Source organism: Bombina bombina, chromosome 7 (assembly GCF_027579735.1).
Source record: "Bombina bombina isolate aBomBom1 chromosome 7, aBomBom1.pri, whole genome shotgun sequence".
NCBI classification, from domain to species: domain Eukaryota; kingdom Metazoa; phylum Chordata; class Amphibia; order Anura; family Bombinatoridae; genus Bombina; species Bombina bombina.
In genome coordinates, this window is record NC_069505.1 from 189949310 (window position 1) to 189972355 (window position 23046).

The following is a 23046-nucleotide window of genomic DNA, read 5'->3' on the forward strand; positions in this document are numbered from 1 at the left end:
ATATATATATATATATATATATATATATATATATATATATATATATATATATATATATATATATATATATATATATATATATATATATATATACACACACACACACACACACACACATATACATACACACACACACACATATACATGCGCACACACACATATATACATACACACACAAACTTGTTTCTTCTGCCAGTCTTTTCTATCTCTGAGTGGGTTTACTTTCCTGTGCATTTTATGATCTTCCTTTGTTAACAGATGACAGACAGAAAAAAAAACAGAATTTATGCTTACCTGATAAATTACTTTCTCCAACGGTGTGTCCGGTCCACGGCGTCATCCTTACTTGTGGGATATTCTCTTCCCCAACAGGAAATGGCAAAGAGTCCCAGCAAAGCTGGTCACATGATCCCTCCTAGGCTCCGCCCACCCCAGTCATTCGACCGACGGACAGGAGGAAATATATATAGGAGAAACCATATGATACCGTGGTGACTGTAGTTAGAGAAAATAATTCATCAGACCTGATTAAAAAACCAGGGCGGGCCGTGGACCGGACACACCGTTGGAGAAAGTAATTTATCAGGTAAGCATAAATTCTGTTTTCTCCAACATTGGTGTGTCCGGTCCACGGCGTCATCCTTACTTGTGGGAACCAATACCAAAGCTTTAGGACACGGATGAAGGGAGGGAGCAAATCAGGTCACCTAAATGGAAGGCACCACGGCTTGCAAAACCTTTCTCCCAAAAATAGCCTCCGAAGAAGCAAAAGTATCAAATTTGTAAAATTTGGCAAAAGTGTGCAGTGAAGACCAAGTCGCTGCCTTACATATCTGGTCAACAGAAGCCTCGTTCTTGAAGGCCCATGTGGAAGCCACAGCCCTAGTGGAGTGAGCTGTGATTCTTTCAGGAGGCTGCCGTCCGGCAGTCTCATAAGCCAATCGGATAATGCTTTTAAGCCAAAAGGAAAGAGAGGTAGAAGTCGCTTTTTGACCTCTCCTTTTACCAGAATAAACAACAAACAAGGAAGATGTTTGTCTGAAATCTTTAGTAGCCTCTAAATAGAATTTTAGAGCACGGACTACGTCCAAATTGTGTAACAAACGTTCCTTCTTTGAAACTGGATTCGGACACAAAGAAGGTACAACTATCTCCTGGTTAATATTTTTGTTGGAAACAACTTTCAGAAGAAAACCAGGCTTAGTACGCAAAACCACCTTATCTGCATGGAACACCAGATAGGGTGGAGAACACTGCAGAGCAGATAACTCTGAAACTCTTCTAGCAGAAGAAATTGCAACCAAAAACAAAACTTTCCAAGATAATAACTTAATATCTACGGAATGTAAGTGTTCAAACGGAACCCCTTGAAGAACTGAAAGAACTAGATTTAGACTCCAGGGAGGAGTCAAAGGTCTGTAAACAGGCTTGATCCTAACCAGAGCCTGAACAAATGCTTGAACATCTGGCACAGCTGCCAGTCTTTTGTGAAGTAAAACAGATAAAGCAGAGATCTGTCCCTTCAGAGAACTTGCAGATAATCCTTTCTCCAAACCTTCTTGTAGAAAGGATAGAATCATAGGAATTTTTATCTTGTTCCATGGGAATCCTTTAGATTCACACCAACAGATATATTTTTTCCATATTTTATGGTAAATTTTTCTAGTTACAGGCTTTCTAGCCTGAATCAGAGTATCTATTACAGAATCTGAAAACCCACGCTTTGATAAAATCAAGCGTTCAATCTCCAAGCCGTCAGTTGGAGGGAAACCAGATTCGGATGTTCGAATGGACCCTGAACAAGAAGGTCCTGTCTCAAAGGTAGCTTCCATGGTGAAGCCGATGACATATTGACCAGGTCTGCATACCAAGTCCTGCGTGGCCACACAGGAGCTATCAAGATCACCGAGGCCCTCTCCTGATTGATCCTGGCTACCAGCCTGGGGATGAGAGGTAACGGTGGGAATACATAAGCTAGGTTGAAGGTCCAAGGTGCTACTAGTGCATCTACTAGGGTCGCCTTGGGATCCCTGGATCTGGACCCGTAGCAAGGAACCTTGAAGTTCTGACGAGACGCCATCAGATCGATGTCTGGAATGCCCCATAATTGAGTTATTTGGGCAAAGATTTCCGGATGGAGTTCCCACTCCCCCGGATGGAATGTCTGACGACTCAGAAAATCCGCTTCCCAATTTTCCACTCCTGGGATGTGGATCGCAGACAAGTGGCAGGAGTGATCCTCCGCCCATTGAATTATCTTGGTCACTTCTTTCATCGCCAGGGAAGTCCTTGTTCCCCCCTGATGATTGATATATGCAACGGTCGTCATGTTGTCTGACTGAAACCTTATGAATTTGGCCTTTGCTAGTTGAGGCCAAGCTCTGAGAGCATTGAATATCGCTCTCAGTTCCAGAATGTTTATCGGGAGAAGAGACTCTTCCCGAGACCATAGACCCTGAGCTTTCAGGGATTCCCAGACCGCGCCCCAGCCCACTAGGCTGGCGTCGGTCGTGACAATGACCCACTCTGGTCTGCGGAAGCTCATTCCCTGTGACAGATTGTCCAGGATCAGCCACCAACGGAGTGAATCTCTGGTCTTTTGATCTACTTGAATCGTCGGAGACAAGTCTGTATAATCCCCATTCCACTGTCTGAGCATGCACAGTTGTAATGGTCTTAGATGAATTCGTGCAAAAGGAACTATGTCCATTGTTGCAACCATCAATCCTATTACTTCCATGCACTGCGCTATGGAAGGACGAGGAACAGAATGAAGTACTTGACAAGAGCTTAGAAGTTTTGATTTTCTGACCTCTGTCAGAAAAATCCTCATTTCTAAGGAATCTATTATTGTTCCCAAGAAGGGAACTCTTGTTGACGGGGACAGAGAACTTTTTTCTTTGTTCACCTTCCATCCGTGAGATCTGAGAAAGGCTAGGACGATGTCCGTATGAGCCTTTGCTTTTGACAGGGACGACGCTTGAATCAGGATGCCGTCCAAGTAAGGTACTACTGCAATGCCCCTTGGTCTTAGAACCGCTAGAAGGGACCCTAGTACCTTTGTGAAAATCCTTGGAGCAGTGGCTAATCCAAATGGAAGTGCCACAAACTGGTAATGCTTGTCCAGAAAAGTGAACCTTAGGAACTGATGATGTTCCTTGTGGATAGGAATATGTAGGTACGCATCCTTTAAATCCACGGTAGTCATAAATTTATTTTCCTGGATAGTAGGTAGGATCGTTCGAATAGTTTCCATTTTGAACGATGGTACCCTGAGAAATTTGTTTAGGATCTTTAGATCCAAAATTGGTCTGAATGTTCCCTCTTTTTTGGGAACTATGAACAGATTGGAATAAAATCCCATTCCTTGTTCTCTTATTGGAACTGGATGTATCACTCCCATCTTTAACAGGTCTTCTACACAATGTAAGAATGCCTGTCTCTTTATTTGGTTTGAAGATAATTGAGACCTGTGGAACCTTCCCCTTGGGGGTAGTTCCTTGAATTCCAGGAGATAACCTTGAGAAACTATTTCTAGCGCCCAAGGATCCTGAACATCTCTTGCCCAAGCCTGAGCAAAGAGAGAAAGTCTGCCCCCCACTAGATCCGGTCCCGGATCGGGGGCTATCCCTTCATGCTGTTTTGGTAGCAGTGGTAGGCTTCTTGGCCTGCTTACCCTTGTTCCAGCCTTGCATTGGTTTCCAGGCTGGTTTGGGTTGTGAAGTATTACCCTCTTGCTTAGAGGATACAGAATTAGAGACTGGTCCGTTTCTGCGAAAGGGACGAAAATTAGGCTTATTATTAGCCTTAAAAGACCTATCCTGTGGGAGGGCGTGGCCCTTTCCCCAGTGATGTCTGAAATAATCTCTTTCAAATCAGGTCCAAATAATGTTTTACCTTTGAAAGGAATGTTAAGCAATTTTGTCTTGGAAGACACATCCGCTGACCAAGACTTTAGTCAAAGCACTCTGCGCGCCTCGACAGCAAACCCTGAATTTTTCGCCGCTAATCTAGCTAATTGCAAAGCGGCATCTTAAACAAAAGAGTTAGCCAATTTAAGTGCTTGAACTCGGTCCATAACCTCCTCATACGAAGATTCTTTACTGAGCGATTTTTCTAGTTCCTCGAACCAGAAACACGCTGCCATAGTGACAGGAACAATGCATGAAATTGGTTGTAGAAGGTAACCTTGCTGTACAAAAATCTTTTTAAGCAAACCCTCTAATTTCTTATCCATAGGATCTTTGAAAGCACAACTATCTTCGATAGGAATAGTAGTGCGTTTGTTTAGAGTAGAAACCGCCCCCTCGACCTTGGGGACTGTCTGCCATAAGTCCTTTCTGGGGTCGACTATAGGAAATAATTTCTTAAATATAGGGGGGGGGAACAAAAGGTATGCCGGGCCTTTCCCACTCTTTATTTACTATGTCCGCCACCCGCTTGGGTATAGGAAAAGCGTTGGGGGGCACCGGAACCTCTAGGAACTTGTCCATCTTACATAATTTCTCTGGAATGACCAAATTGTCACAATCATCCAGAGTAGATAACACCTCCTTAAGCAGTGCGCGGAGATGTTCTAATTTAAATTTAAATGTCACAACATCAGGTTCAGCTTGATGAGAAATTTTTCCTGAATCTGAAATTTCTCCATCAGACAAAACCTCCCTCATGGCCCCTTGAGATTGGTGTGAGGGTATGTCAGAACAGTTATCATCAGCGTCCTCTTGCTCTTCAGTGTTTAAAACAGAGCAATCGCGCTTTCTCTGATAAGTAGGCATTTTGGATAAAAGATTTGCTATGGAGTTATCCATTACAGCCGTTAATTGTTACATGGTAATAAGTATTGGCGCACTAGATGTACTAGGGGCCTCCTGTGTGGGCATAACTGGTGTAGACACAGTAGGGGATGATGTAGTATCATGTTTACTCCCCTCATTTTAAGGAATCATCTTGGGCAATATCATTATCTGTTGCAATACTGTCCTTACTTTGTTTGGACACTATGGCACAATTATCACATAAATTTAAATGGGGAGACACATTGGCTTTCATACATATAGAACATAGCTTATCTGATGGTACAGACATGTTAAACAGGCTTAAACTTGTCAACAAAGCACAAAAAACGTTTTAAAATAAAACCGTTACTGTCACTTTAAATTTCAAACTGAAAACACTTTATTACTGAATATGTGAAAAAGTATGAAGGAATTGTTCAAAATTCACCAAAATTTCACCACAGTGTCTTAAAGCATTAAAAGTATTACACACCAAATTTCAGAGCTTTAACCCTTAAATTAACGGAACCGGAGCCGTTTTTACATTTAACCCCTATACAGTCCCAGAATGAGGCTCTGTCTATAACTAGAAAGGCCCCCATCTGAAAAAGGTGTCCAACACAGTGCCTGCCGTTTTTCTAAACGTTCCCCAAGATTATAATACCAATAATTAGTTAGTAATCTGCATAATATGCCTAGTAAAGCAATTGTTTTAGCCCAGAAAAATGTCTACCAGTTTTTAAGCCCTTTTTGAAGCCCTTTATTCTTTTATGTTTAACTAAGAAAATGGCTTACTGGTCCCCATGAGGGGAAATGACAGCCTTCCAGCATTACATGGTCTTGTTAGAAATATGTCTAGTCATACCTTAAGCAGAAAAGACTGCTAACTGTTTCCCCCAACTGAAGTTACTTCATCTCAACAGTCCTGTGTGGAAACAGCAATTGATTTCAGTTACTGTCTGCTAAAATCATCTTCCTCTTACAAACAGAAATCTTCATCCTTTTCTGTTTCAGAGTAAATAGTACATACCAACACTATTTTAAAATAACAAACACTTGATAGAAGAATAAAACTACATTTAAACACCAAAAAACTCTTAACCATCTCCGTGGAGATGTTGCCTGTGCAACGGCAAAGAGAATGACTGGGGTGGGCGGAGCCTAGGAGGGATCATGTGACCAGCTTTGCTGGGACTCTTTGCCATTTCCTGTTGGGGAAGAGAATATCCCACAAGTAAGGATGACGCCGTGGACCGGACACACCAATGTTGGAGAAATACTATTTAGGACAAAGGGTCACATTGCTTTAGACAAAATGGACTCACCCAAGTAAATACACAGGAAGTAATGAATACATTTAAAATAAAAATATAAAATAAAAACATAATCCAACCCAATAGAAAAATGTATCAAAAGTCTATGGTGCTTTTATCTACAAAAAAGTATCATAGACTTATGGAGAATTCTGCAGAGGAAAAAAACAGAATTTATGCTTACCTGATAAATTTCTCTCTTGTGATGTATCGAGTCCACGGATTCATCCATACTTGTGGGATATTCTCCTTCCCTACAGGAAGTGGCAGAGAGAACACCCACAGCAGAGCTGTCTATATAGCTCCTCCCCCCAGTCATTTGACCAAAGGCTAGGAAGAAAAAGGAGAAACTATAGGGTGCAGTGGTGACTGAAGTTTTTTAAATAAAAATATACTACCTGTCTTAAATAGACAGGGCGGGCCGTGGACTTGATGCATCACAAGAGAAAGAAATTTATCAGGTAAGCATAAATTCTGTTTTCTCTTGTAAGATGTATCGAGCCCATGGATTCATCCATACTTGTGGGATACCAATACCAAAGCTTTAGGACACGGATGAAGGGAGGGACAAGACAGGTTCCTTAAACGGAAGGCACCACTGCTTGTAGAACCTTTCTCCCAAAAATAGCCTCCGAAGAAGCAAAAGAATCGAATTTGGAAAATTTGGAAAAAGTATGAAGCGAAGACCAAGTCGCCGCCTTACAAATCTGTTCAACAGAAGCCTCATTTTTAAAAGCCCATGTGGAAGCCACTGCTCTAGTAGAATGAGCAGTAATTATTTCAGGAGGCTGCTGGCCAGCAGTATCATAAGCCATACGGATGATGCTTTGCAGCCAAAAAGAAAGAGAGGTAGCCGTAGCCTTTTGACCTCTCCGCTTACCAGAATAGACAACAAACAATGAAGATGTTTGACGGAAATCTTTGGTTGCTTGTAAGTAGAACTTTAAAGCACGAACCACATCAAGATTGTGCAACAGATGTTCCTTCTTTGAAGAAGGATTAGGACACAGCGAAGGAACAACAATTTCCTGATTGATATTCCTATTAGAAAGAACCTTAGGAAGGAATCCAGGTTTGGTACGTAAAACCACCTTATCTGCATGGAAAACAAGGTAAGGTGAGTCACACTGTAAAGCAGATAACTTAGAAACTCTTTGAGCTGAAGAGATAGGTACTAAAAACAAAACTTTCCAAGATAGAAGCTTAATATCTATGGAATGCATAGGTTCAAACGGAACCCCTTGAAGAACTTTAAGAACCAAGTTTAGGCTCCATGGGGGAGCAACAGGTTTAAATACAGGCTTGATCCTGACCAAGGCCTGACTAAACGCTTGAACGTCTGGGACATCTGCCAGACGTTTGTGTAAAAGAATAGACAAAGCAGATATGTCCCTTTAAGAAACTAGCTGATAATCCCTTCTCCAATCCTTCTTGGAGAAAAGACAAAATTCTAGGAATCCTAATCTTACTCCATGAGTAACCCTTGGATTCACACCAACAAAGATATTTGCGCCAAATCTTATGATAGATTTTCCTGGTGACAGGCTTTCTAGCCTGAATCAGGGTATCAATGACCGACTCAGAGAAACCACGCTTTGATAGAATCAGGCGTTCAATCTCCAAGCAGTCAGACGCAGAGAAATTAGATTTGGATGCTTGAACGGACCTTGGATTAGAAGGTCCTGCCTCATTGGCAGAGTCCACAGTGGAACAGATGACATGTCCACCAGGCCTGCATACCAAGTCCTGCGTGGCCATGCAGGCGCTATCAGAATCACCGAAGCTCTCTCCTGCTTGATTCTGGCAACCAGACGTGGGAGGAGAAGAAATAGTGGAAATACATAAGCCAGATTGAAGGACCAGGGCACTGCTAGAGCATCTATCAGTACCGCCTGGGGATCCCGGGACCTGGACCTGTAACGCGGAAGTTTGGCGTTGTCAGGACGCCATCAGATCCAATACTGGTGTGCCCCATAGCTGAGTCAGCTGGGCAATACCTCCGGATGGAGCTCCCACTCCCCTGGATGAAAAGTCTGACGACTTAGGAAATGCGCCTCCCAGTTCTCTACCCCTGGGATATGGATTCCTGAGAGATGGCAAGAGTGATCCTCCGCCCATCGGATAATTTTGGTTACCTCCATCATCGCTAGAGAACTCTGTGTTCCTCCTTGATGATTGATATAGGCTACAGTCGTGATGTTGTCCGACTGAAATCTGATGAATTTGGCCGCAGCTAACTGAGGCCACGCCTGAAGCGCATTGAATATCGCTCTCAGTACTAGAATGTTTATCGGGAGGAGAGATTCCTCCCGAGACCATAAGCCCTGTGCTTTCAGGGATTTCCAGACTGCACCCCAGCCTAGCAGGCTGGCATCTGTCGTTACTCTAAGCCACTCTGGCCTGCGGAAACATATTCCCCGAGACAGGTGGTCCTGAGACAACCACCAGAGAAGAGAATCTCTGGTCTCTTGGTCCAGATGCAGTTGAGGAGATAAAGCTGCATAATCCCCATTCCACTGTTTGAGCATGCATAGTTGCAGTGGTCTGAGGTGTAGGCGGGCATAAGGAACTACCATAAGTCTGATTACCTCCATACACTGAGCCACTGATGGCCGAGGAATGGAATGAAGAGCTCAGCAAGTGATTACCGAGTCTATCAGAGTCCCTAGGAAGGAAACTCTCGTGAGAGGGACGAGAGAACTCTTTTTTATGTTCACCTTCCACCCGTGAGAGCTCAGATAAGCCAACACGATGTCCGTGTGAGACTTGGCTAGCTGGAAAGTCGACGCCTGAATTAAGATGTCGTCTAGATAAGGCGCCACTGCTATACCCCGCGGTCTTAGAACCGTCAAAAGGGACCCTAGCACCTTTGTGAAAATTCTGGGAGCCGTGGCCAACCCGAAGGGAAGGGCCACAAACTGGTAATGCCTGTCCAGAAAGGTGAATCTGAGGAATTGATGATGATCTCTGTGAATAGGGATGTGTAGATACGCATCCTTTAAGTCCACGGTAGTCATATATTGACCCTCCTGGATCAGAGGAAAAATAGTCCGAATAGTCTCCATCTTGAAAGATGGTACTCTGAGGAATTTGTTTAGAAATTTGAGATCCAAGATTGGTCTGAAAGTTCCCTCTTTTTTTGGGAACCACAAACAGGTTGGAGTAAAAACCTAGCCCTTGTTCCGCTCTTGGAACTGGGCGAATCACTCCCATGGTATGTAGGTCTTCTACACAGCGTAAGAATGCCTCTCTCTTTGTCTGGTTTGCAGACAATTGAGAAATGTGAAATCTCCCCCTTGGCGGGGAGTCTTTGAAGTCCAGAAGATATCCTTGGGACACAATTTCTAAAGCCCAGGAATCGTGAACATCTCTTGCCCAAGCCTGAGCAAAGAGAGAGAGTCTGCCCCCTACTAGATCCGGTCCCGGATCAGGGGCTACCCCTTTATGCTGTCTTAGAGGCAGCAGCAGGCTTCTTGGCCTGTTTACCTTTGTTTCAAGCCTGTTTAGGTCTCCAGACTTGGATTGGACAGAATTCCCCTCTTGTGCTGCAGGGGAAGCTGAAGCGGGACCACCCTTGAAGTTCCGAAAGGAACGAAAATTATTTTGTTGGGTCCTCATCTTATTTGTTTTATCCTGAGGGAGGGCATGGCCTCTCCCTCCAGTGATGTCTGAAATAATTTCTTTCAGTGCAGGCCCGAATAGGGTCTTTCCTTTGAAAGGGATGTTCAACAATTTAGATTTTGATGACACATCAGCAGAACAGGACTTAAGCCATAACGCCCTGAATGCTAAAATGGCAAAACCTGAATTCTTTGCCGCTAATTTAGCCATTTGGAAAGCGGCATCTGTAATGAAAGAATTAGCCAACTTAAGGGCCTTAATTCTATCCATAATATCCTCTAATGGAGTTTCCACCTGGAGAGCCTCTTCTAGAGCCTCAAACCAGAAAGCAGCTGCAGTAGTTACCGGAACAATGCATGCAATAGGATCTTAGAAAGCACAACTGTCTTCGATAGGTATAGTTGTACGCTTAGCAACAGTAGAAAACATAATTTATGCTTACCTGATAAATTTATTTCTCTTGTAGTGTATCCAGTCCACGGATCATCCATTACTTATGGGATATTAACTCCTCCCCAACAGGAAGTGCAAGAGGATTCACCCAGCAGAGCTGCTATATAGCTCCTCCCCTAACTGCCATTACCAGTCATTCGACCGAAAACATGCAGAGAAAGGAAAACCATAGGGTGCAGTGGTGACTGTAGTTTAATGGAAAAATTACCTGCCTTAAAGTGACAGGGCGGGCCGTGGACTGGATACACTACAAGAGAAATAAATTTATCAGGTAAGCATAAATTATGTTTTCTCTTGTTAAGTGTATCCAGTCCACGGATCATCCATTACTTATGGGATACCAATACCAAAGCTAAAGTACACGGATGACGGGAGGGACAGGCAGGCTCTTTATACGGAAGGAACCACTGCCTGAAGAACCTTTCTCCCAAAAACAGCCTCCGAAGAAGCAAAAGTGTCAAATTTGTAAAATTTGGAAAAAGTATGAAGAGAAGACCAAGTTGCAGCCTTGCAAATCTGTTCAACAGAAGCCTCATTCTTAAAGGCCCAAGTGGAAGCCACAGCTCTAGTAGAATGTGCTGTAATTCTTTCAGGAGGCTGCTGTCCAGCAGTCTCATAGGCTAACCGTATTATGCTACGAAGCCAAAAGGAGAGAGAGGTAGCCGAAGCTTTTTGACCTCTCCTCTGACCAGAATAAACGACAAACAGGGAAGACGTTTGTCGAAAATCCTTAGTTGCCTGTAGATAAAATTTCAGGGCACGGACTCCATCTAGATTGTGTAGCAGACGTTCCTTTTTCGAAGAAGGATTAGGACACAAAGATGGAACCACAATCTCTTGATTGATATTCCTGTTAGTGACCACCTTAGGTAGGAACCCAGGTTTAGTACGCAGAACTACCTTGTCTGAATGAAAAATCAGATAAGGAGAATCACAATGTAAGGCAGATAACTCAGAGACTCTTCGAGCCGAGGAAATCGCCATTAAAAACAGAACTTTCCAAGATAACAACTTGATATCAATGGAATGAAGGGGTTCAAACGGAACCCCCTGTAAAACATTAAGAACTAAGTTCAAACTCCATGGTGGAGCAACAGTTTTAAACACAGGCTTGATCCTAGCTAAAGCCTGACAAAAAGCTTGAACGTCCGGAACTTCTGACAGACGTTTGTGTAAAAGAATGGACAGAGCTGAAATCTGTCCCTTTAAGGAACTAGCGGATAAACCCTTTTCTAAACCTTCTTGTAGAAAAGACAATATCCTCGGAATCCTAACCTTACTCCATGAGTAACTCTTGGATTCGCACCAATATAAGTATTTGCGCCATATCTTATGGTAAATCTTTCTGGTAACAGGCTTCCTAGCCTGTATTAAGGTATCAATAACTGACTCAGAAAAACCACGTTTTGATAAAATCAAGCGTTCAATTTCCAAGCAGTCAGCTTCAGAGAAATTAGATTTTGATGTTTGAAGGGACCCTGGATCAGAAGGTCCTGTTTCAGAGGTAGCGACCAAGGTGGACAGGATGACATGTCCACTAGATCTGCATACCAAGTCCTGTGTGGCCATGCAGGCGCTATTAGAATCACTGATGCTCTCTCCTGTTTGATTCTGGCAATCAATCGAGGAAGCATCGGGAAGGGTGGAAACACATAAGCCATCCCTAAGGTCCAAGGTGCTGTCAAAGCATCTATCAGAACCGCTCCCGGATCCCAGGATCTGGACCCGTAACGAGGAAGCTTGGCGTTCTGTCGAGACGCCATGAGATCTATCTCTGGTTTGCCCCAACGTCGAAGTATTTGGGCAAAGACCTCCGGATGAAATTCCCACTCCCCCGGATGAAAAGTCTGACGACTTAAGAAATCCGCCTCCCAGTTCTCCACTCCCGGGATGTGGATTGCTGACAGGTGGCAAGAGTGAGACTCTGCCCAGCGAATTATCTTTGATACTTCCATCATTGCTAGGGAGCTTCTTGTCCCTCCCTGATGGTTGATGTAAGCTACAGTCGTGATGTTGTCCGACTGAAACCTGATGAACCCCCGAGTTGTTAACTGGGGCCAAGCCAGAAGGGCATTGAGAACTGCTCTCAATTCCAGAATGTTTATTGGTAGGAGACTCTCCTCCTGATTCCATTGTCCCTGAGCCTTCAGAGAATTCCAGACAGCGCCCCAACCTAGTAGGCTGGCGTCTGTTGTTACAATTGTCCAGTCCGGCCTGCTGAATGGCACCCCCCTGGACAGATGTGGCCGAGAAAGCCACCATAGAAGAGAACTTCTGGTCTCTTGATCCAGATTCAGAGTAGGGGACAAGTCTGAGTAATCCCCATTCCACTGACTTAGCATGCACAATTGCAGCGGTCTGAGATGTAGGCGTCCAAAGGGTACTATGTCCATTGCTGCTACCATTAAGCCGATCACCTCCATGCATTGAGCTACTGACGGGTGTTGAATGGAATGAAGGACACGGCATGCATTTTGAAGCTTTGTTAACCTGTCTTCTGTCAGGTAAATCTTCATTTCTACAGAATCTATAAGAGTCCCCAAGAAGGGAACTCTTGTGAGTGGAAAGAGAGAACTCTTCTTTTCGTTCACCTTCCATCCATGCGACCTTAGAAATGCCAGTACTAACTCTGTATGAGACTTGGTAGTTTGAAAGCTTGAAGCTTGTATCAGAATGTCGTCTAGGTACGGAGCTACCGCAATTCCTCGCGGTCTTAGTACCGCCAGAAGAGCACCCAGAACCTTTGTGAAGATTCTCGGAGCCGTAGCCAATCCGAATGGAAGATCTACAAACTGGTAATGCCTGTCTAGAAAGGCAACCCTTAGATACCGGTAAAGATCTTTGTGAATCGGTATGTGAAGGTAAGCATCCTTTAAATCCACTGTGGTCATGTACTGACCCTTTTGGATCATGGGTAAAATTGTCCGAATAGTTTCCATTTTGAACGATGGAACTCTTAGGAATTTGTTTAGGATCTTTAAATCCAAGATTGGCCTGAAAGTTCCCTCTTTTTTGGGAACCACAAACAGATTTGAGTAAAACCCTTGTCCTTGTTCCGACCGCGGAACCGGATGGATCACTCCCATTAATAAAAGATCTTGTACGCAGCGTAGAAACGCCTCTTTCTTTATTTGGTTTGTTGACAACCTTGACAGATGAAATCTCCCTCTTGGGGGAGAGAATTTGAAGTCTAGAAGGTATCCCTGAGATATGATCTCTAACGCCCAGGGATCCTGGAAATCTCTTGCCCAAGCCTGGGCGAAGAGAGAAAGTCTGCCCCCCACTAGATCCGTTCCCGGATCGGGGGCCCTCGATTCATGCTGTCTTAGGGGCAGCAGCAGGTTTCCTGGCCTGCTTGCCCTTGTTCCAGGACTGGTTAGGTCTCCAGCCTTGTCTGTAGCGAGCAACAGCTCCTTCCTGTTTTGGTGCAGAGGAAGTTGATGCTGCTCCTGCTTTGAAATTACGAAAGGAACGAAAATTAGACTGTCTAGCCTTAGGTTTGGCTCTGTCTTGAGGCAGGGCATGGCCTTTACCTCCTGTAATGTCAGCGATAATTTCTTTCAACCCGGGCCCGAATAAGGTCTGCCCTTTGAAAGGTATATTAAGCAATTTAGATTTAGAAGTAACGTCAGCTGACCAGGATTTTAGCCACAGTGCTCTGCGTGCCTGAATGGCGAATCCGGAATTCTTAGCCGTAAGTTTAGTTAAATGTACTACGGCATCTGAAATAAATGAGTTAGCTAACTTAAGGGCTTTAAGCTTGTGTGTAATCTCATCTAATGGAGCTGATTCAAGTGTCTCTTCCAGAGACTCAAACCAAAATGCTGCTGCAGCCGTGACAGGCGCAATGCATGCAAGAGGTTGCAATATAAAACCTTGTTGAACAAATATTTTCTTAAGGTAACCCTCTAACTTTTTATCCATTGGATCTGAAAAGGCACAGCTATCCTCCACCGGGATAGTGGTACGCTTAGCTAAAGTAGAAACTGCTCCCTCCACCTTAGGGACCGTTTGCCATAAGTCCCGTGTGGTGGCGTCTATTGGAAACATCTTTCTAAATATCGGAGGGGGTGAGAACGGCACACCGGGTCTATCCCACTCCTTAGTAACAATTTCAGTAAGTCTCTTAGGTATAGGAAAAACGTCAGTACTCGCCGGTACCGCAAAATATTTATCCAACCTACACATTTTCTCTGGTATTGCAACTGTGTTACAATCATTCAGAGCCGCTAACACCTCCCCTAGTAATACACGGAGGTTTTCCAGCTTAAATTTAAAATTTGAAATATCTGAATCCAGTTTGTTTGGATCAGAACCGTCACCCGCAGAATGAAGCTCTCCGTCCTCATGTTCTGCAAATTGTGACGCAGTGTCTGACATGGCCCTAATATTATCAGCGCACTCTGTTCTCACCCCAGAGTGATCACGCTTACCTCTTAGTTCTGGTAATTTAGCCAAAACTTCAGTCATAACAGTAGCCATATCCTGTAATGTGATTTGTAATGGCCGCCCAGATGTACTCGGCGCTACAATATCACGCACCTCCCGAGCGGGAGATGCAGGTACTGACACGTGAGGCGAGTTAGTCGGCATAACTCTCCCCTCGTTGTTTGGTGAAATATGTTCAATTTGTACAGATTGACTTTTATTTAAAGTAGCATCAATACAGTTAGTACATAAATTTCTATTGGGCTCCACTTTGGCTTTAGCACATATAGCACAGATATCTTCCTCTGAATCAGACATGTTTAACACACTAGCAAATAAACTAGCAACTTGGAAATACTTTTCAAGTAATTTACAATAATATGAAAACGTACTGTGCCTATAAGAAGCACAGAAAAAGTTATGACAGTTGAAAATTAATAAACTGAAAAGTTATAGCATCAAATCTTTGTAAAAAACACAATTTTAGCAAAGGATTGCTCCCATTAGCAAAGGATAACTAACCCTGATAGCTAACAGTGAGAGAGATCAGTAAACTGTCAGAAATTAAATAAAACGACTGCCAAGTGGAAAAAAATAGTGCCCAAAACATTTTTTCACCCAGTACCTCAGAAAATTAAACGATTTTACATGCCAGCAAAAAACGTTTAACATTAATAAATTGAGTGTTATTAAAAAGCCTGTTGCTAGTCCCTGCAAATTAGGCTAAAGTTTTATGCATACAGTATAATTCCAGTGAAGTGCCATTCCCCAGAATACTGAAGTGTAAAATATACATACATGACAGCCTGATACCAGTTGCTGCTACTGCATTTAAGGCTGAGTTTACATTATATCGGTATGGCAGAATTTTCTCATCAATTCCATTGTCAGAAAATAATAAGCTGCTACATACCTCTTTGCAGATTAATCTGCCCGCTGTCCCCTGATCTGAAGTTTACCTCTCCTCAGATGGCCGAGAAACAGCAATATGATCTTAACTACTCCGGCTAAAATCATAGAAAAACTCAGGTAGATTCTTCTTCAAATTCTACCAGAGAAGGAATAACACACTCCGGTGCTATTATAAAATAACAAACTTTTGATTGAAGGTATGAAACTAAGTATAATCACCACAGTCCTCTCACACATCCTATCTATTCGTTGGGTGCAAGAGAATGACTGGTAATGGCAGTTAGGGGAGGAGCTATATAGCAGCTCTGCTGGGTGAATCCTCTTGCACTTCCTGTTGGGGAGGAGTTAATATCCCATAATTAATGGATGATCCGTGGACTGGATACACTTAACAAGAGAAATAGCTCCATCCACCTTAGGAACAGTCTGCCACGAGTCCTGTATGGTGTCAGATATGGGAAACATTTTCTTAAAAACAGGAGGGGGAGCGAACGGAATACCTGGTCTATCCCACTCCTTAGTAACAATAGTCACAATCCTCTTAGGGACTGGAAAAACATCAGTGTAAACAGGAACCTCTAAGTATCTGTCCATTTTACACAATTTCTCTGGGACCACTATAGGGTCACAATCGTCTAGAGTAGCTAATACCTCCTTGAGCAATAAGCGGAGGTGTTCAAGCTTAAAATTTAAAGGCCGTCCTATCAGAATCAAATACACTAGAGGTCCTTGGCGTCACTTGTGCGGGCGTTACTGGTTGTGACACTTGGGGAGAGCTAGATGCTAAACCCTCATTTCCTTCTAACTGAGAATCATTTATTGCAATATTTTTAAGTGCTAAAATATGCTCTTTATAATTTATAGACATATCAGTGCAAGTGGGACATATTCTAAGAGGGGGTTCCACAATGGCTTCTAAACACATAGAACAAGGATTATCCTTGGTGTCAGACATGTTAAACAGGCTAGTAATGTAACAAGCAAGCTTGGAAAACACTTTAATCAAAGTAAATAACAATTAAAACAAAAACAGCACTGTGCTTTTAAAGGGACATTAAACACTAAACACATGCTAGATAGAATGATGCATTCAAAGAAAAGATTAGTCCATGACTAACATGTAGATGTATTTTTTAAAGTTTCATTAGTTGTTTAAAAAGTGACAAAATAAGTGTAGAGTTTTAGTGTCTATAAAACACTGGGAGCTGCCATGTTGTAACTTGTGTTACCTTCTCTGCTGTGGCCAATTAGGGTCAGTTATAAATAAGTCACTAGAGTGTGCAGCCAATGGTTGTGCTGGATTTAACAGTGTTCTGCACTTCCATTTCTAACAGGAACTGAAAAGCTCACAATTTCAGAATGGAATTACAGGCAAAGAGGACAAAATAAATAATGAAAGTATATTGCAGAGTTTTTTTATTATATACAATTTATCATTTTATATTACCATCTCAAAGTGTTTGATGTCCCTTTAAGAGAAAAAAAGCTGCACAAAACTCTGCAAAACAGTGTAAAAAAGCAGTAAACAATGACATTTTTACAGTAGCATCATAAAGCCTTAGTAACTTTGCACAACTATGCAAATAAACAATTAACCCCTTAATGTAAAAACCGGATTGAAAAAACTTAAAAACCGGTAAAATAACGTTCAGCACCTTGCCACAGCTCTGCTGTGGCGCCTACCTGCCCTTTAGAAACGATTTGTGGGGGAAAAACCCTCTTTACAGCCCTCAAACACAGCAGGAATCTCTGGAGAAATAGCTGGATGCTTCTGAGGTAAATAAACTGTGCAACTGAAAATAGGCCCCACTCACCTCACTCGATGTTATGGGGCCTAAAAACACCACAGAGTGTTTCTTCAACTAGCCATGTGGGTTAATAACCCTTAAACAAGCCACAAAGACCCCTTAAAGTCCCTCAAAAAACGTTTTATTTGTAATTAAACCAAAACGTTTTTTCCTATTAGTGTCACCAGTAACTATGAGCCCTTTATGCAAACTTGGATTCCTCTTTTACAGAATACAGCTTACCTTTCCCTCATGGGGATATTGTCAGCCTTTTCTAGAAATAACACAGTCTGTCTAGAAAAAAATAGACTGAACATACCTTAATGCAGTTTAGCATGCAAACTGTTCCCCCAACTGAAGTTTTCCTGTACTCTTCAGCCCTTGTGAGAACAGCAGTGGATCTTAGTTACAAAGTGCTTAAATCATCATCCTCCTTGCAGAAATCTTCATCCCTTTTCTGCCAGAGAAACTGGTACCATTTAAAATAACAAACTTTTGCTTGAGAAAATAAAAACTAAACATTTTTGTCACCACACTCCTCTTTGCCCTTCCTAGCAGTTAAGCAGGCAGAGAGAATGACTGGGGGGTGGAGCTAAGGGAAGAGCTATATAGACAGCTCTGCTGTGGGTGCTCTCTCTGCCACTTCCTGTAGGGAAGGAGAATATCCCACAAGTATGGATGAATCTGTGGACTCAATACATCTTACAAGAGAAAATAAAGTACTAATTTATTTTCTCCCTAAGAATTATAACAACCCTCTAGGTTAGGGCATCCGGTGGGATTAAGTGCAGCTCCATAAAACAAAAATACCATCAGATGGAGACTTTCTAACAAAGTAGTATTGCTGCAACTCAAATAGACAGTTTTACATTCTCTACTAAAGCCACTGTTAGTCACTAACTCTCTCTGCACTTTTATTATCTTTAGCTGTTCGGGTTTGGTAGATCTGTATTCTCACCGCTACTTCCACATGGTCAGAGCCACGATCGTCCTGCTTGTGAAGGAGCTCAAAGTAGTACCGTCTGGAGGTGAGCAGCCTAAGACAAAAGGTGGTAAGTTAGGATAGCATTAAACAAGCTACATTAACTATTGCCATTTACAAAATGTATGTAGGACAGAAATGAAAGAACAAGCAAAACAGAGAAATGAACAACTAGAACTGGATAGTGATAGAGAAAAATAATAATATAAACAGAAATTAGAGGCTGCTCCTAGGTGGTGACTCGCCATAGGAGCAAAGCTATTGAGCTGTTGTCCATTCCTGGTAGAGAGCTTCTCTCTTTGTATGCATAGGAATAGAAATTAGGTCAGAGAAAGATGGGAGACCATCAGTGATATTAGATAAGAAACTCTATTCTACTACTTTGTCTTACTCTTGTCCTATCAATTTATCAAACGTTTGTACCAGAAAGAGTCTGATGTTTCTGAATTAGTTTATTCAGGTAACATCCCACTGTATCTGATAGTGAGAACCCCACAAAGCAGTGTAATGCACAAATGCTGGGTACAGAAAAGGGACAGATAGGCTAGGTGAACTATTGTTGAAGAAACATTTGAGAAAATAAAATGAGGATTAATAGTAGGTATGAGTGATAACATATACAGAAGATAGTCTTTGTGATTGGTAGAATTTTAATGTTGCAGAGAAAGATCCCTCAAAAGGTTGTAAATCGGTGATAATTTAAAAATGGTTTCCACAGGCAGGATCCATTATGCTGACCACCAGTTAGCATCTTGTAGATGAGTGTCCTGGGGTAAGTAAGTCTTATTTTCTGTGACACTCTAAGCTATGGTTGGGCACTTTTTTTATAAAGTTCTAAATATATGTATTCAAACATTTATTTGCCTTGACTCAGGATGTTCAACATTCCTTATTTCAGACAGTCAGTTTCATATTTGGGATAATGCATATGAATACATTTTTTTCTTACCTTAAAATTTGACTTTTTCCCTGTGGGCTGTTAGGCTCGCGGGGGCTGAAAATGCTTCATTTTATTGCGTCATTCTTGGCGCGGACTTTTTTGGCGCAAATTTTTTTTTCTGTTTCCGGCGTCATACGTGTCGCCGGAAGTTGCGTCATTTTTGCCGTTCTTTTGCGCCAAAAGTGTCGCGTTCCGGATGTGGCATCATTTTTGGCGCCAAAAGCATTTAGGCGCCAAATAATGTGGGCGTCATTTTTGGCGCTAAAAAAATATGGGCGTCACTATCGTCTCCACATTATTTAAGTCTCATTATTTATTGCTTCTGGTTGCTAGAAGCTTGTTCACTGGCATTTTTTCCCATTCCTGAAACTGTCATTTAAGGAATTTGATCAGTTTTGCTTTATATGTTGTTTTTTCTATTACATATTGCAAGATGTCCCACGTTGAAACTGAGTCAGAAGATTCTTCTGGAAAATCGCTGCCTGGTGCTGGAGCTACCAAAGCTAAGTGTATCTGCTGTAAACTTATGGTATCTGTTCCTCCAGCTGTTGTTTGTATTGTTTGTCATGACAAACTTGTTAATGCAGATAATATTTCCTTTAGTACTGTTACATTACCTGTTGCTGTTCCGTCAACATCTAATACTCAGAGTGTTCCTGATAACATAAGAGATTTTGTTTCTAAATCCATTAAGAAGGCTATGTCTGTTATTCCTCCTTCTAGTAAACGTAAAAAGTCTTTTAAAACTTCTCATTTTTCAGATGAATTTTTAAATGAACATCATCATTCTGATTCTGATAATGGTTCTTCTGGTTCAGAGGATTCTGTCTCAGAGGTTGATGCTGATAAATCTTCATATTTATTTAAAATGGAATTTATTCGTTCTTTACTTAAAGAAGTCCTAATTGCATTAGAAATTGAGGATTCTGGTCCTCTTGATACTAAATCTAAACGTTTAGATAAGGTTTTTAAATCTCCTGTAGTTATTCCAGAAGTTTTTCCTGTCCCTAGTGCTATTTCTGAAGTAATTTCCAGGGAATGGAATAATTTGGGTAATTCATTTACTCCTTCTAAACGTTTTAAGCAATTATATCCTGTGCCATCTGACAGATTAGAGTTTTGGAACAAAATCCCTAAGGTTGATGGGGCTGTCTCTACTCTTGCTAAGCGTACTACTATTCCTACGGCAGATGGTACTTCCTTTAAGGATCCTTTATTATTCTTCTTCAACATGCTAATAATTTTATTTGTGATGCCATCTTTGATATCATTAGAGTTGATGTCAGGTATATGTCTCTAGCTATTTTAGCTAGAAGAGCTTTATGGCTTAAAACTTGGAATGCTGATATGTCTTCTAAGTCTACTCTGCTTTCCCTTTCTTTCCAGGGTAATAAACTGTTTGGTTCTCAGTTGGATTCTATTATCTCAACTGTTACTGGAGGGAAAGGAACTTTTTTACCACAGGATAGAAAATCTAAAGGTAAATTTAGGTCTAATAATCGTTTTCGTTCCTTTCGTCACAATAAGGAACAAAAGCCTGATCCTTCACCCACAGGAGCGGTATCAGTTTGGAAACCATCTCCAGTCTGGAATAAATCCAAGCCTTTTAGAAAATCAAAGCCAGCTCCTAAGTCCACATGAAGGTGCGGCCCTCATTCCAGCTCAGCTGGTAGGGGGCAGATTACGTTTTTTCAAAGAAATTTGGATCAATTCCGTTCACAATCTTTGGATTCAGAACATTGTTTCAGAAGGGTACAGAATTGGCTTCAAGATAAGGCCTCCTGCAAAGAAATTTTTTCTTTCCCGTGTCCCAGTAAACCCAGCGAAGGCTCAAGCATTTCTGAAATGTGTTTCAGATCTAGAGTTGGCTGGAGTAATTATGCCAGTTCCAGTTCTGGAACAGGGACTGGGGTTTTATTCAAATCTCTTCATTGTACCAAAGAAGGAGAATTCCTTCAGACCAGTTCTGGATCTAAAAATATTGAATCGTTATGTAAGGATACCAACATTCAAAATGCTAACTGTAAGGACTATCCTGCCTTTTGTTCAGCAAGGGCATTATATGTCTACAATAGATTTACAGGATGCATATCTGCATATTCCGATTCATCCAGATCACTATCAGTTTCTGAGATTCTCTTTCCTAGACAAGCATTACCAGTTTGTGGCTCTGCCGTTTGGCCTGGCTACAGCTCCAAGAGAAGGCTCGTAAATCTGTATCTAGGGAGATATATTATAGAGTCTGGAAGACTTATATTTCTTGGTGTCTTTCTCATCATTTTTCCTGGCATTCTTTTAGAATTCCGAGAATTTTACAGTTTCTTCAGGATGGTTTGGATAAAGGTTTGTCTGCAAGTTCCTTGCCAAAAGCTTGTACAAAACAATGAATATCAGGATGATTAGCAATCTTTCTGTGAAAAAGAACAGAAAGAGCAGAGATTTGACCTTTCAAAGAGCTTGCAGACAAACTTATCCAAACCATCCTGAAGAAACTGTAAAATTCTAGGAATTCTAAAAGAATGCCAAGAGAATTTATGAGAAAAACACCAAGAAATGTAAGTCTTCCAGACTCGATAATAAATCTTCCTTAAAGGCTTGGATTTATTCCAGACTGGAGAAGGTTTCCAAACAGAAACTGTTCCTTTAGGGCAGTGCTTTCCAAACTGTGTGTCGGGACACACTAGTGTGTCGGCAGCAGTGTGTAGTTGTGTCCCTGCTTCAGCACAAATTTTTTTAAATTTAATATTTTTTTTAATTTTTCTTTTGGTTTCTGACTTTCCGCCTGCCTGCTATGCATATAACATGGTTGACATGTGATTGATACCTAGTGGGTCACAGATCATCTTAACCTATTGGCGCAGCTCAGTGGGAACTGAAACTATTCCCATTGGCGGCTTTGGCGGCACATTGCCTCCTGACTGCACGTGTAGTCTCCTTAATTGGCTTGTGACTGCATGTGTTGTCAGTGAGAGGGACAGCAGTGTGTTTGCAGCGTGGGCAGTAGTCAATCGGACTCACCGAGCTCTGAGGGCGGCAACTTAAATGCTGAGCTGAAGTCAGTGAGGTTTTTTTTTTTTCAACTAGCTCCCAGTAGTGCATTGCTGCTCCTGCTCTTCATATATGGATAGGAAGGGGAAGCTTAAAAGTGATTGATGATGAAATGTGAGTGTCTTTATCTAATATTCCACCAAATATTCAGAAATTGTATTCCTCTCATCAACCTCATACATCCCATTAAAATAGTAAGTAGAATTGTTTCTTAATTCTTGCACATACTTACATACTTTTACTTGTAAATACATTTCATTATTATACCATTTATGTATGTGTCCTTATCTCTTAAAACAAGTTAGTTTAAAATCCTGTTTGCCAGTACAACTAAATTACTGTGTCGCGAAATTATGTAGGTCTAAAAAGTGTGTCGCCAACATGAAAAGTTTGGAAAGCTCTGCTTTAGGGGAAGGGTCAGGCTTCTCTTCCTTATTCTGACGAAAGGAACGAAAACGATTAGCAGCCCTGTATTTACCTTTAGATATTTTGTCCTGAGGCAAAAAGGTTCCTTTCCCCCCAGTGACAGTTGAAATAATAGAATCCAACTGTGAACCAAATAATTTATTAGCTTGGAAAGAAAGAGAAAGCAAAGTTGACTTAGAAGTCATATCTGCATTCCAAGATTTAAGCCATAAAGCTCTTCTAGCTAAAATAGCTAAAGACATATACCTGACATCAATTCTAATGATATCAAAAATGGCATCACAAATAAAGTTATTAGCATGTTGAAGAAGTTTAACAATGCTATAAGCATTATGGTCTGACACTTGTTGCGCTAAAG

The 23046-nt window shown here is 41.7% G+C and overlaps 1 protein-coding gene across 1 annotated transcript in view; it reads right to left on the reverse strand.

Annotated features, from left to right (window-relative positions):
• Positions 1–23046, reverse strand: part of B4GALNT4 (beta-1,4-N-acetyl-galactosaminyltransferase 4) — a 188568-nt gene that overhangs the window by 79400 nt on the left and 86122 nt on the right. Inside the window, exon 8 of the mRNA XM_053720514.1 lies at positions 18251–18329. Coding sequence (XP_053576489.1) covers positions 18251–18329 — 79 coding nt within the window. The remainder of the gene's footprint in view (positions 1–18250; positions 18330–23046) is intronic.